A 16,996-nucleotide genomic window follows, 5' to 3' on the forward strand; every position below is an offset into this window, starting at 1 on the left:
GGAGAAGCAGCAGCAATGCTCCACCACTTTGCAAACCTAACAAAGGTCATTTTATTTTAATTACAGAATCTCGTACATAAAAATACACAACTCCCTCCCTCCGCCCCGACTACTCCCTCATTGCCTTCAGTGGACTGGGACATGAATATACAAATTCCCCATGAGGAAGCGCATTCGTACTGCGTTCATTCTGGTGACGGTAGGAACAGACGTCGTTACTCCTGAGCGCAGCACGGCCGCATTCACAAGACAAACCGCAAGCAGAACTACATCTCCCGAGATGCCGCGGGCGACTTCCGGCCAGCTCCCGCGCATGCGCACTACTGCAAGGCACTGCGATCCTTTACGAGGACCGAGACCTGGGGACAGCGGAGCGGATGTGAGTGCTCCTCCTCCCGTCATCCCCCGCATCACTTATACCCGGAGAACTACAACTCCCAGCATGCCGTGCGCACACTGCAAGAGCCGCCAATACACTGACAACAGCATCCTATATGTCACATCATTCATCATCCCTATTATATACAATATATATCTCCTATTATATACTATATACACCGCCCTCATCCCCTCCCTGTATACTATATATATATACACCGCCCTCATCTCCTCCCTGTATACTATATATATATACACACAGCCCTCATCCCCTCCCTGTATACTATATATATACACACAGCCCTCATCCCCTCCCTGTATACTATATATATATACACACCGCCCTCATCCCCTCCCTGTATACTATACATATACACACACACCGCCCTCATCCCCTCCCTGTATACTATATATATACACACCGCCCTCATCCCCTCCCTGTATACTATATATATACACACAGCCCTCATCCCCTCCCTGTATACTATATATATATACACACCGCCCTCATCCCCTCCCTGTATACTATATATATATATACACACCGCCCTCATCCCCTCCCTGTATACTATATATATATATACACAGCCCTCATCCCCTCCCTGTATACTATATATATATACACACCGCCCTCATCCCCTCCCTGTATACTATATATATATACACCGCCCTCATCTCCTCCCTGTATACTATATATATATACACACAGCCCTCATCCCCTCCCTGTATACTATATATATACACACAGCCCTCATCCCCTCCCTGTATACTATATATATATACACACCGCCCTCATCCCCTCCCTGTATACTATATATATACACACCGCCCTCATCCCCTCCCTGTATACTATATATATACACACCGCCCTCATCCCCTCCCTGTATACTATATATATACACACCGCCCTCATCCCCTCCCTGTATACTATATATATACACACAGCCCTCATCCCCTCCCTGTATACTATATATATATACACACCGCCCTCATCCCCTCCCTGTATACTATATATATATACACAGCCCTCATCCCCTCCCTGTATACTATATATATACACACCGCTCTCATCTCCTCCCTGTATACTATATATATACACACCGCCCTCATCCCCTCCCTGTATACTATATATATATATATACACACCGCTCTCATCTCCTCCCTGTATACTATATATATATATACACACCGCCCTCATCCCCTCCCTGTATACTATATATATATATACACACCGCCCTCATCCCCTCCCTGTATACTATATATATATATACACACCGCCCTCATCCCCTCCCTGTATACTATATATATATATACACACCGCCCTCATCCCCTCCCTGTATACTATATATATATATACACACCGCTCTCATCTCCTCCCTGTATACTATATATATATATACACACCGCCCTCATCCCCTCCCTGTATACTATATATATACACACCGCCCTCATCCCCTCCCTGTATACTAAATATATACACACCGCCCTCATCCCCTCCCTGTATACTATATATATATATACACACCGCTCTCATCTCCTCCCTGTATACTATATATATATATACACACCGCCCTCATCCCCTCCCTGTATACAATATATATACACACCGCCCTCATCCCCTCCCTGTATACTAAATATATACACACCGCCCTCATCCCCTCCCTGTATACTATATATATATATACACACCGCCCTCATCCCCTCCCTGTATACTATATATATATATACACACCGCCCTCATCCCCTCCCTGTATACAATATATATATACACACCGCCCTCATCCCCTCCCTGTATACTATATATATACACACCGCCCTCATCTCCTCCCTGTATACTATATATATACACAGCCCTCATCCCCTCCCTGTATACTATATATATATACACAGCCCTCATCCCCTCCCTGTATACTATATATATACACACCGCCCTCATCCCCTCCCTGTATACTATATATATACACACACCGCCCTCATCCCCTCCCTGTATACTATATATATATATACACCGCCCTCATCCCCTCCCTGTATACTATATATATATACACACCGCCCTCATCCCCTCCCTGTATACTATATATATATACACCGCCCTCATCCCCTCCCTGTATACTATATATATATACACCGCCCTCATCCCCTCCCTGTATACTATATATATATACACAGCCCTCATCCCCTCCCTGTATACTATATATATATACACCGCCCTCATCCCCTCCCTGTATACTATATATATACACACCGCCCTCATCTCCTCCCTGTATACTATATATATACACACACCGCCCTCATCCCCTCCCTGTATACTATATATATACACACACACCGCCCTCATCCCCTCCCTGTATACTATATATATACACACCGCTCTCATCTCCTCCCTGTATACTATATATATACACACCGCCCTCATCCCCTCCCTGTATACTATATATATATATATACACACCGCTCTCATCTCCTCCCTGTATACTATATATATATATACACACCGCCCTCATCCCCTCCCTGTATACTATATATATATATACACACCGCCCTCATCCCCTCCCTGTATACTATATATATACACACCGCCCTCATCCCCTCCCTGTATACTATATATATATATACACACCGCCCTCATCCCCTCCCTGTATACAATATATATACACACCGCCCTCATCCCCTCCCTGTATACTATATATATACACACCGCCCTCATCCCCTCCCTGTATACTATATATATATATACACACCGCCCTCATCCCCTCCCTGTATACAATATATATATACACACCGCCCTCATCCCCTCCCTGTATACTATATATATACACCGCCCTCATCCCCTCCCTGTATACTATATATATACACAGCCCTCATCCCCTCCCTGTATACTATATATATATACACAGCCCTCATCCCCTCCCTGTATACTATATATATACACACCGCCCTCATCTCCTCCCTGTATACTATATATACACACCGCCCTCATCCCCTCCCTGTATACTATATATATATATACACACCGCCCTCATCCCCTCCCTGTATAATATATATATATACACACACACCGCCCTCATCCCCTCCCTGTATACTATATATATACACCGCCCTCATCCCCTCCCTGTATACTATATATATACACACACCGCCCTCATCCCCTCCCTGTATACTATATATATACACACTGCCCTCATCCCCTCCCTGTATACTATACATATACACACACACCGCCCTCATCCCCTCCCTGTATACTATATATATATACACACACTGCCCTCATCCCCTCCCTGTATACTATATATATACACACACTGCCCTCATCCCCTCCCTGTATACTATATATATATATACACACCGCCCTCATCCCCTCCCTGTATACTATATATATACACACACTGCCCTCATCCCCTCCCTGTATACTATATATATATACACACACCGCCCTCATCCCCTCCCTGTATACTATATATATACACACCGCCCTCATCCCCTCCCTGTATACTATATATATATACACCGCCCTCATCCCCTCCCTGTATACTATATATATGTACACCGCCCTCATCCCCTCCCTGTATACTATATATATACACACACCGCCCTCATCCCCTCCCTGTATACTATATATATACACACAGCCCTCATCCCCTCCCTGTATACTATATATATATACACACCGCCCTCATCCCCTCCCTGTATACTATATATATACACACCGCCCTCATCCCCTCCCTGTATACTATATATATACACCGCCCTCATCCCCTCCCTGTATACTATATATATACACACCGCCCTCATCCCCTCCCTGTATACTATATATATATACACACCGCCCTCATCTCCTCACTGTATACTATATATATACACACACTGCCCTCATCCCCTCCCTGTATACTATATATATATATACACACCGCTCTCATCTCCTCCCTGTATACTATATATATATATACACACTGCCCTCATCCCCTCCCTGTATACTATATATATACACACCGCCCTCATCTCCTCACTGTATACTATATATATACACACACCACCCTCATCCCCTCCCTGTATACTATATATATATACACACCGCCCTCATCTCCTCCCTGTATACTATATATATATACACACCGCCCTCATCCCCTCCCTCTATACTATATATATACACACACTGCCCTCATCCCCTCCCTGTATACTATATATATACACACACTGCCCTTATCCCCTCCCTGTATACTATATATATACACACACTGCCCTCATCCCCTCCCTGTATACTATATATATACACCGCCCTCATCCCCTCCCTGTATACTATATATATATACACCGCCCTCATCCCCTCCCTGTATACTATATATATACACCGCCCTCATCCCCTCCCTGTATACTATACATATACACACCGCTCTCATCTCCTCCCTGTATACTATATATATACACCGCCCTCATCCCCTCCCTGTATAATATATATATATACACACACACCGCCCTCATCCCCTCCCTGTATACTATATATATACACCGCCCTCATCCCCTCCCTGTATAATATATATATATACACACACACCGCCCTCATCCCCTCCCTGTATACTATATATATACACCGCCCTCATCCCCTCCCTGTATACTATACATATACACACACACCGCCCTCATCCCCTCCCTGTATACTATATATATATACACACACCGCCCTCATCCCCTCCCTGTATACTATATATATACACACACCGCCCTCATCCCCTCCCTGTATACTATATATATATATACACACCGCCCTCATCTCCTCCCTGTATACTATATATATATATATATACACACACCGCCCTCATCCCCTCCCTGTATACTATATATATACACACCGCCCTCATCCCCTCCCTGTATACTATATATATACACACCGCCCTCATCCCCTCCCTGTATACTATATATATATATACACCGCCCTCATCTCCTCACTGTATACTATATATATACACACCGCCCTCATCCCCTCCCTGTATACTATATATATACACACCGCCCTCATCCCCTCCCTGTATACTATATATATACACACCGCCCTCATCCCCTCCCTGTATACTATATATATATATACACCGCCCTCATCTCCTCACTGTATACTATATATATACACACCGCCCTCATCCCCTCCCTGTATACTATATATATACACCGCCCTCATCCCCTCCCTGTATACTATATATATACACCGCCCTCATCCCCTCCCTGTATACTATATATATACACACCGCCCTCATCCCCTCCCTGTATACTATATATATATACACACACACCCTCATCCCCTCCCTGTATACTATATATATATACACACCGCCCTCATCCCCTCCCTGTATACTATATATATATAAACACCGCCCTCATCCCCTCCCTGTATACTATATATATACACACAGCCCTCATCCCCTCCCTGTATACTATATATATATACACACCGCCCTCATCTCCTCCCTGTATACTATATATATACACACCGCCCTCATCTCCTCCCTGTATACTATATATATACACACCGCCCTCATCTCCTCCCTGTATACTATATATACACACCGCCCTCATCCCCTCCCTGTATACTATATATATACACACACCGCCCTCATCCCCTCCCTGTATACTATATATATACACACACCGCCCTCATCCCCTCCCTGTATACTATATATATACACACCACCCTCATCCCCTCCCTGTATACTATATATATACACACACTGCCCTCATCCCCTCCCTGTATACTATATATATACACACCGCCCTCATCCCCTCCCTGTATACTATATATATACACACACAGCCCTCATCCCCTCCCTCTATACTATACATATACACACACACCGCCCTCATCCCCTCCCTGTATACTATATATACTGCCATCATCACCTGGCCAATCACAGCCGTGAGCCGCTGCTCGGGGTGTTGGATTGCTGGACTGACTGTTCGGCCGGCAATACATCTGGTTCGCTGGCAGCCGAGCAGGAACATTGCGTTCGCTCATCTTTACTCCCATCATTCCCTGCGTCTGTATAATCAATACACATCCTTCCAATGTAACTACTCGCATCATCTCCTCCTCTCAGGATACATGTTATCCACACTCCAATCATCTCCCGCTATAATATATATCATTTTCTATACTATCATCTTTTATTGTTGATATTTTGTACGACTTCTTATCTTGGGATTTACATTCATGGAATATATTGCAGGTTTTCTGACCTCCACCACGATCCGTCATCATCCACGAGTATGGACAGTGAAGAGAGTCCTGTAAGGGCCACCATATTACAGGTCACTCTGGAGATCATCTACTTGTTGACAGGAGAGGTGAGGGGTCAAAGGAATTCTATATTTGTATTACTATTGGTTCACTTATGTCACATGACATTTATATAATGATACTTAGTCATGAATAGTTAATAGGTAGTTTTGCTTTAAGGGGTTATTGTATTTTGGAGCAATGTGTGGTGATCCAGGTGACATTACAACACAAGTGACTGTGGCATTTTTAGGGGCGCAGTGTGGAAATGTTATTCGTCAGATGGGTTATTAGTCACGTGACTTATATTTAGATTACTAAAACATCACTGTTAGGGTTGGGTAACACAAAGGACAGGGGATAGTGTGCCCTGCGCTCGCCCCAACCTCTGTCCCTTCCTATAGCCCCCCCACGCTAAACCCTGGGGCGACTACTTGAAGACTCAGAATACACAAGATAAGTGTGGGAAGGGAACAACACGAATAGACTGACAAACAAAAGAGAAGTAACCTAGCTGAAGTCACAACGAGAGGGAACGCCAAGAGCAAAATCAGTAAGCAAAAGGGTCAACATCAAAAACAACAATCACAATAATTCAGACACAGAGCAAGTTAAACCTGGAGCAAGCGATGAAGGGATCTCACACACTGGCCCAGGTGACTAGTGAGGCTGCAATTTATGCAGCCAGAACCTCCACCTCCAGAACCTGATTGGAGCTGGACAACTTCTGGGAGTCAACCCCTCATGGTGCAGAACAACAAGGCACAATCGCAGACATCATGCAGAGGTACCACAACTCCCAGCAGTCCAGAACACAACCCCTAAACAGCGCAAGGTCTTAGCAGCAGCTGCCCGAAGCGCGCGCCAGAGACTGCTGGTAGTGGATGAGAGGTGGAGTCTGCGCAGAGACGCGCAGGAGGTCGGAGAACGCTGCTAGCACCAGAAGCATCGGAGGAAGGTCCAGCGCCCTCCCCTGCTAACCTGACAATCTCATAGCATATAAGGTTGGAAAAAGACACAGTCCAACATCAAGTCCAACCTATAAGATTAACCCATTAAACCCCAGGCTCAGGGGCTGAGCTCGCTCCATATACAGCGGGTATTAACTGCACTATGCAGCTAACACCAACAGCTGACACACACAATCAGTGCTGGCAACCTCTTAAATACTGCTATCAAACGGGTCAGCACGAGCTTAGTGACTCCCCGCACAGCGCATTATACACGGACAATGCACATACATGCACAAGGAAGAAGAAGGTGAACTCCGGGGACCTGAGCAGGGAAGCGACACATGCAGGATATCGGGTGCAGGATCTTAGTGACTCCCCACACAGCGCATTATACACGGACAATGCACTTACATGCACCAGGAAGAAGAAGGTGAACTCCAGGGACCTGAGCGGGGAAGTGACACATGCAGGATATCGGGTGCAGGATCTTAGTGACTCCCCGCTCAGCGCATTATACACGGACAATGCACTTACATGCACCAGGAAGAAGAAGGTGAACTCCGGGGACCTGAGCGAGGAAGCGACACATGCAGAATATCGGGTGCAGGATCTTAGTGACTCCCCGCACAGCGCATTATACACGGACAATGCACTTACATGCACCAGGAAGAAGAAGGTGAACTCCGGGGACCTGAGCGGGGAAGCGACACATGCAGGATATCGGGTGCAGGATCTTAGTGACTCCCCGCACAGCGTATTATACACAGACAATGCACTTACATGCACCAGGAAGAGGAAGGTGAACTCCAGGGACCTGAGCGGGGAAGTGACACATGCAGGATATCGGGTGCAGGATCTTAGTGACTCCCCGCACAGCGCATTATACACAGACAATGCACTTACATGCACCAGGAAGAAGAAGGAGAACTCCAGGGACCTGAGCGGGGAAGTGACACATGCAGGATATCGGGTGCAGGATCTTAGTGACGCCCCGCACAGCACATTATACACGGACAATGCACTTACATGCACCAGGACGAAGAAGGTGAACTCCAGGGACCTGAGCGGGGAAGCGACACATGCAGGATATCGGGGCATGATCTTAGTGACTCCCCGCACAGCGCATTATACACAGACAATGCACTTACATGCACCAGGAAGAGGAAGGTGAACTCCGGGGACCTGAGCGGGGAAGTGACACATGCAGGATATCAGGCGCAGGATCTTAGTGATTCCCCGCACAGTGCATTATACACGGACAATGCACTTACATGCACCAGGAAGAAGAAGGTGAACTCCGGGGACCTGAGCGGGGAAGTGACACATGCAGGATATCAGGCGCAGGATCTTAGTGACTCCCCGCACAGAGCATTATACATGGACAATGCACTTACATGCACCAGGAAGAAGAAGGTGAACTCCAGGGACCTGAGCGGGGAAGTGACACATGCAGGATATCGGGTGCAGGATCTTAGTGACTCCCCGCTCAGCGCATTATACACGGACAATGCACTTACATGCACCAGGAAGAAGAAGGTGAACTCCGGGGACCTGAGCGAGGAAGCGACACATGCAGAATATCGGGTGCAGGATCTTAGTGACTCCCCGCACAGCGCATTATACACGGACAATGCACTTACATGCACCAGGAAGAAGAAGGTGAACTCCGGGGACCTGAGCGGGGAAGCGACACATGCAGGATATCGGGTGCAGGATCTTAGTGACTCCCCGCACAGCGCATTATACACGGGCAATGCACTTACATGCACCAGGAAGAAGAAGGTGAACTCCGGGGACCTGAGCGGGGAAGCGACACATGCAGGATATCGGGCGCAGAATCTTAGTGACTCCCCGCACAGCACATTATACACGGACAATGCACTTACATGCACCAGGAAGAAGAAGGTGAACTCCGGGGACCTGAGCGGGGAAGCGACACATGCAGGATATCGGGCGCAGAATCTTAGTGACTCCCCGCACAGCACATTATACACGGACAATGCACTTACATGCACCAGGAAGAAGAAGGTGAACTCCAGGGACCTGAGCGGGGAAGCGACACATGCAGGATATCGGGCGCAGAATCTTAGTGACTCCCCGCACAGCACATTATACACGGACAATGCACTTACATGCACCAGGAAGAAGAAGGTGAACTCCGGGGACCTGAGCGGGGAAGTGACACATGCAGGATATCAGGCGCAGGATCTTAGTGACTCCCCGCACAGAGCATTATACATGGACAATGCACTTACATGCACCAGGAAGAAGAAGGTGAACTCCCGGGACCTGAGCGGGGAAGGGACACATGCAGGATATCGGGTGCAGGATCTTAGTGACTCCCCGCACAGCGCATTATACACGGACAATGCACTTACATGCACCAGGAAGAAGAAGGTGAACTCCCGGGACCTGAGCGGGGAAGCGACACATGCAGGATATCGGGCGCACGATCTTAGTGAATGGCGGCACTGTGCATTCTCGCTGGACAATGCACTTTCCGGGGAACTTCGTCGGACAGGTAAGTAAATTTGCCCCCTTGTCTTGTGTTCACAAACAGATTATAGAGCATCAGAAGATGGTCAGATTATTATTTTCTCCGTCACTGAGTAGGACCAGCCAATCGGACACAAAATTATACTGTATGTGCTCAAATATAAGCCGAGGCACCTGACTTTACTGCATAAAAGTTATTGACTCGAGAATAAGCCCAGGGTGCCGACCTCACAGTAATTAGTAGTTTAATAATCACTCATAAATTGGTGCCTTCCCTCTACAATAGTTTTCGGGCCACATCTGAACTTCCCCCAGTTTCTGTTCTTCCCCCAGGGTTTTGCGTATCAGCCCCCAATAGGATTAGGTCCCTTTTAAGTTAAATGCTCTTGTCCTGCCACCTCCGGTTTCCGTGCCCTCCCTCTTATGATTTGTGCCCTCCTCATAGAATGTTATCCCCCTCGTATTTTTCCGCCCCCTCTTGCCAATTTCTGTGCATTCCAATATATAAAAAAGAATACTTGCCTTTCTTTCCCCGGGTGGGTCAGGAGATCAGCCTCTGTAGTGAAGATACTGTGGTGAGATACGGGTGGCTGTGTTATGTGCTAACTTATTGCACCCTCCCCTGCCGCAGCTCTCAATGGTATTTGTCATCCTATGGGCACCCACAGTGTTGGACTGACGTTTCTTGGGCCCAGCAGAGAAAATTAATCAGGGACCCCACTCCTGATTGACATCAAGACTCCAAAGCTTCCAAATTGAGCTGTTTTCTGCTGGACCTACAGCTAGGGCCCACTGGAGGATCCCCTGGTACTCCGGTGGGCCAGTCCAACAATGGACACCGATACTGGTGAAACAAGGATTGTAGGGTCTGTAGCTGGAACCTAAATTCATTCTGCACCCCTCCTGCTCTTGTGATTGTTTTTAACATTGTATTTTATAATGCAGGAGTATACGATGGTGAAGAAGGCCAGCGAGATTATACAACCTGAGTGCAAAAGGAACATGAGTTTCATCACGGATCCTCCATTGTTGTCACCTGTCAATGGGAGGAAGAAGGATGAGAAGATCCTGGGGCTCGCCAGCAAAATCATAGAGCTACTGAGCGGAGAGGTGAGCGCTGCAGGGAACGCTGGGACATTGCAGTAACACAGGGACGATGTGTCTGTATGATGATTGTATCATTGTGTGTGTCAGGTTCCTGTAAGATATGAGGACATCACCGTCTGTTTCTCCATGGAGGAGTGGGAGTATGTAGAAGGACACAAGGACCTCTACAAACACGTCCTGATGGAGGACCACCAGACATTGAGCTTACAAGGTAAGTTCCTGTTTTAAGCAAGTGTTCATACTGCTTGGGGGAAGCTGTCCACAAATGGTCATCTATTTTGGTCTTCAAAGCTGCCCTACTTATTAAATGGATGTCGGAGCTGACTTCCGCGTGACCCGTTACCTGTCTTTATCTATAATGGGGCCTCCTAGCAGATGGCGGGTTAAATAAGGATAGGGTTGTTGGATTACAACGTATTGGATAAGAGTTTCTTTATTGGGAAGGATTTTCAATCTACCCATACACATAAACTCACTGCTAAGCCATGTGTGCATCTGTATAGTGAGCCATCCTATGGATGTATCCACAGGTGATAAAGCCTAAATGGATAAAAAATAGGAAGGTAGCTGAGTCCTGTCCCAAGTTCTTCAGCCACAGCATGCAATCATTTCATCGAATGGGGTTATATTCCGTATCCCAAATAAATATGTTACCACTTTAAGAAAATCTGTGTAAAATAAGCTCCTCAGAAAATTGTCTTGTGGGTTTTGAGTTTCCCTGTGAATGTCCTTTATGTGGAAACCTCTTTTAAAGTTGAGTCGTTAAGATAAACTCTCATCATCTGTGATTCTAGGACATCATCTACCATCAGATTTACTAATGGATGACTGCACTAACTGGGCACCGTTTTTGTAGAAAAATGATTTTATACAAATATGCAAATGAGCGGGAGGCACTCCGACCTGCATCACTGGGGCGCCTCCTGGCTCTGCCATCTCATTATGTATGCATGCCCCCACTCTGCAAGTCTGGCCCATGTACGATCATACTTTCCCTGTGTAGCCGGCTGGATACCGGTCCTGCTACAATGAAGCCGCTTCCAGGTATGATTGCGCATGCATCAGACTTGCAGACAGTTGGGTGATGTCCTTGGTCGTCTGCGGATCATCAGGCTGGACTAGGAGAATACTGAAAGTGGGGGTTGTGCATAGATTATTACACGGGGAAGCCAAGAGCCAAGATGAGGAAGTAAGTTATGGCAGTCTACCATTCCAAAAATCTGAGGGTAGATTTCCTTTAATGCAGATCTGGTGTCTGAGATCCCATAGAAGCTGTTAACCCTTTATCCTGCTGATCGGATGTGGCTTAGGGTCCCACCAATCACATATTAATGCAGCAGCCACGGCCACGGACATGCGCTATGTCATTTATATTATTACAATAAAGCCACACCAGTCACGTCTGATAATGTCGTGTCACTTCATCTCTGAACAGGTGGGGCACACGATGGCTTCAATTGCACCGACTTATCCTGCAGCTACGTCTCAAAGGACAGCGATTTTAACGCTCCTTGTGACACTCTTGAGATGTGTGTCAGTATGAATGAAATCGGAGGAGCTTGGGGATTGTCTGACTACCAAATCAAAGAGGAATCCATTTTACATGAGCAAGGGATTTCAGAAGACCTCTTCATGTTTCCTTCCCACCCCTTAGAGGTTGCAGCTCAGCTCAGTCTTCTTAACGGGAATCCGCACTTACCTCTGGAGAATGGTTTTGGAGAACCAATGGGAAACCAGGTTGTCGGACTGAAGCCACAAGTCATTTGTCCTTATTGTGGAAAGACGTTCAGTAATCAGTACAGACTTTGTGTCCACCAGAGAACCCACACGGGGGAGAAGCCATTCCAGTGTTCAGACTGCGGTAAATGTTTTGCTCGCCGCTCTGGTCTCCTGATGCACGGGAGGATTCACACCAACGAGAAGCCCTTCACCTGTCCTGAGTGTGGCAAATCCTTTAAGCAGCCGACAGCCTTGACCAACCACCTACGGACTCATACCGGGGAGAAACCATATTCTTGTCCGGAGTGTGGTAAATGCTTTTCACTGAATTCCAGCATGGTCATACATCTGAGAAGCCACACAGGAGAGAGGCCATACATGTGCTCCGAGTGCGGCAAAAGCTTTGGGTATAAAAGTAGCCTCCTGGACCATCAGAGGGGTCACCGCAAGGAAAGGTCCTTGTCGTGTCGAGAATGTGGTAAATGTTTTATCTACAAAACAAACCTTTTCCGACATCAGAGGATCCACAGACGATAGAGATTCCTACGCTACAGCATTACTCATCCTAGGATTTCTCTCACCCCCAGTCTCTGCTCCGAATGTATAAATGGAGAGTGGGTTCTGTAACATCAAGCAGGTCTAATCTTCAATAATTTGGGTCCTAATCCATCCCTGCAACCTGAAGAGAATGATCTCAGAGAAATGAGACATGTTACATAAATAGTTAATACGGTTGAAAAAAGACATTTGTCTAGCAAGTTCAGACAAGGGATTGGAAGGGAAAGGGATGTAAGGGAACACAATTCTATATCGTTATGTAACCAGCAATGTTATTTTGATGTAAAAAGGCATCTAGACCTCTTGATGTTCTCTCCTCTCCCTGCTGTGACCAGCTCTTGAGCTCGGCTATTCCACAGATTCACAGTTCTCAGAGTCCTTTGGTTGGCTGTAAGATCATACCGGTCTTTTTAGGGGTTTGTGCAGACATGATCATAGTATATAGAGTCATAGGGTTTGTATACTGTGGTGTTAGTGTATTAGGAAGGTCTCTGTATCATCCTCAGACATGAGGGAATTCATGAGATTTTACGCCTGAGTCTGAGTGGGAAGCTTCAAGGACTAAAACTGGGGCTGAAAATCACATTGGCCGCCCACTACACTTAGTAAACAATTAGATTGATGGGAAACACCTCTGAAGGTAATATGTCGGCTGCTCTGCACATCACTATCTCCTCCGTGCGTCTTGGCATAAGAGTCGCTCTGCTGACCCTGTTCTCCGTAGCCTCCAGTCTTCTGATTTGTCTCCATCTAGATGAGAACAGACAACTTGTCCCCAGTCACATGACGGCAGAGTTTGTCGCAATTTCCCTCGCTTAGGGCATTCATCGGAGGTGTAATCCACCTACAGCAGAGGGATCTTCCACAAAGTGTAAAGGACATTACCATCAGACTTACTGCGGGCAGATGTCCCGTCTGTCAGGGGATGATCTTGCTTTTAGGAAGTCCTAGGACATCGGCTTTGTTCTTCAATGAGCCGGAGGCGCCCAGGACTGTGTCACCCGAGAGCCTCTAGGCACCGCCTCCTGCTAATATATGCACGCCCCCTTAGTGTTCATGGCTCCTGGCCCCGTCCTCTGATCGTAACGTCAGCTGTTTGGTGGGCGGGGCCATGAACACGGAGGAGGCGTAAATCTGACGGTAGATGTTCTTTAAGTTCATAAATGCCCCACGTCAAAGTCTAGAACATTTACTTCCTCCTGGTGATACCTATCCCCCTCTTACCGCTGTCCTGCTGCTATCTGTAAGGACCCAAGTCCCGGAAAACCCAGAACCACCTTGGCTGCCGGTCACCATGAGTATCAGAGCTCGTCATGTGACTAATGAACGGAGTGGATGAGTCCATGTATGACTGATGAGTCTGATTGGAAGGTCGGGAGAAATGAGTCGGTGTATAAAGGTGTATAATGTAATAAATTGTATTTTGTTTCTGCAGCTCATGAGATTTATGCCCTTTGGGAGCCCCTCCCAAAATACAGAATTATTCAGTGACCAATCACCCATTATACTCTATGGAAGTTTCCCTGTGAGCAGACCACCCCTCACCCAACCAAAGACATGAAGATCACTCGCTCACATACAGACGCTTAAAGGGCATGTACCACCAGGATGAAGGATTGTATGCAAATGAGCCTGAGGAGCTCCAGGCGCCATATGTGTTCGTAGAGCCTGGAGCCCCTCAGGCTCATTTGCATACAGCCCTTCATCCTGCTGGTAGACATCCTTCAAGGAAATTGCAAAGAAGAGTTTGCAACCTGTTGAGATCATTTGCATCAAAATTAATGTATGGGATGAGAAAGTGAGTGCGGTCAGTCCGTGTGTGCACCCGATTTATCAAAGCCGCACCATTCCCGGGCTGTAACCAGGTGACTGTATAGGCTCCAGATCTCATCTCATAGACCTTCCTCTGGGACATCGTCTACATAACTGTGACTTGCGAATACTTCGCTTACGCTCAGGCGGATTCTTCTCATGGAACGGCATTGTTACTCTTTGGCTTTCGCTTGGTTCTAGGAGACACAGAACTGGACATACAAAAGGTCACAAATAGTCAGGACCTGGATCTTTACCGGCTGTGTCTTTGGGCTTTTTCACATTTGCATTGGTGCTGCGCACGTTGACATCAGATCAGTTTTGTCTCCGTTTTTAACATTGGTCTGAAAACCTGACACCTGGATTTTCAGAAACTTCAGTGAAATATACACTCACCGGCCACTTTATTAGGTACACCTGTCCAACTGCTCGTTAACACTTCATTTCTAATCAGCCAATCACATGGCGGCAGTGCATTTAGGCATGTAGACATGGTCAGGACAATCTCCTGCAGTTCTCCCGAGCATCAGTATGGGGAAGAAAGGTGATTTGTGGCCTGTGAACGTGGCATGGTTGTTGGTGCCAGAAGGGCTGGTCTGAGTATTTCAGAGTTTCAAAATTTTTTTGCTGTAATTGGACCAAGGATTATGAATAAAGCTCCATTACAGACACCTTACAGCCGATCATTGCAGCCGGGGACTACAGTAACATCCAGAGGTCACAGGGGTCCGTCTGTAACTAAGGGTTGTGTGTAAGTCAGGTGTCCTTAAGTAGGGGTCCGCCTGTATACATAATACATACTTCACGGCCATTATTGCCAAAACAATCTCACACCCCAGAAGCGCCTGTCAGGGAAGATTTTTACGATTTGCCCTGAATTGCCCCTGGATTTTGGTGCACGTGATCGGATTGTGGCATCGGCGCAGGCTTTCACGTGACAGATACCTGGGGGGAGTGGTCCTCGGAAAACCCGAGGGATTCGGAAAAGCAGCGGAATTAAAAACAAAATTGTGTCGCGAGAATAGCACTCACATAGACCGAGACGTAGGAGGTGAACTCCGGCGGACCTCAGCGCAGCAGCGACACCTGGTGGACATCGGGCGCACGACCTCAGTGAATCCCGGCAGAACCCGAATCGGCATCGGAGAACTGGATCGCGACTGGACCGGGTAAGTAAATCTGCCCCAATGAAGTTAATTGTAATATATAAACTACAAGAGCCCGGAATCTGGGGCATTTTGGGCATCTCCATAAAATATGAATTAAATCTGCATCGAACACATCGCATCTCGGACATTTCTGTTTTATTGGATCTAAACCCATTGAAAGCTTTAGGAGTATAATGTACAGTGTGTATTATAAAGATTTGGGATATTACAGTCCGTCCAGTCATGTGGAAATATTAGAGGACTTTCTTCTTTAAATCCATCTGAGCTCATCCAATATAACCAACCCCTAGCGCTGCAACACGCGCCCCACAAAACTCCTCAAACAACATGAAACCACAATCCCCAATGTAATCCCGTTAATCCACGTGTGCTGCACCGTACCGCTCCCGTAGGGCGCCCATAGCCGTCTATGGGGGACGTGTATCCGATGTGTATATACACCCCCCGCCCCCCCATACGGCCGTGTAATTGCAGCCTAAGAGAAATATTGTATAGGACGGATCTCCTCAGGATGAACCCCCGATTCTCTTGCACAATTACTT

The 16,996-nt window shown here is 46.8% G+C and overlaps 1 protein-coding gene across 1 annotated transcript; it reads left to right on the forward strand.

Moving 5' to 3' along the window:
* Positions 1-232: 232 nt before the first annotated feature.
* On the forward strand, positions 233-15,972 carry LOC140106694 (gastrula zinc finger protein XlCGF66.1-like). The gene is made up of 5 exons (XM_072131268.1): positions 233-379; positions 6,591-6,708; positions 11,035-11,199; positions 11,284-11,407; positions 12,632-15,972. Coding segments are annotated over exons 1-5 (1,230 nt in total). The 5' UTR covers positions 233-377; the 3' UTR covers positions 13,453-15,972.
* The last annotated feature ends 1,024 nt before the right edge of the window (positions 15,973-16,996 follow it).

Source organism: Engystomops pustulosus, chromosome 11 (assembly GCF_040894005.1).
Source record: "Engystomops pustulosus chromosome 11, aEngPut4.maternal, whole genome shotgun sequence".
Lineage (NCBI taxonomy): Eukaryota > Metazoa > Chordata > Amphibia > Anura > Leptodactylidae > Engystomops > Engystomops pustulosus.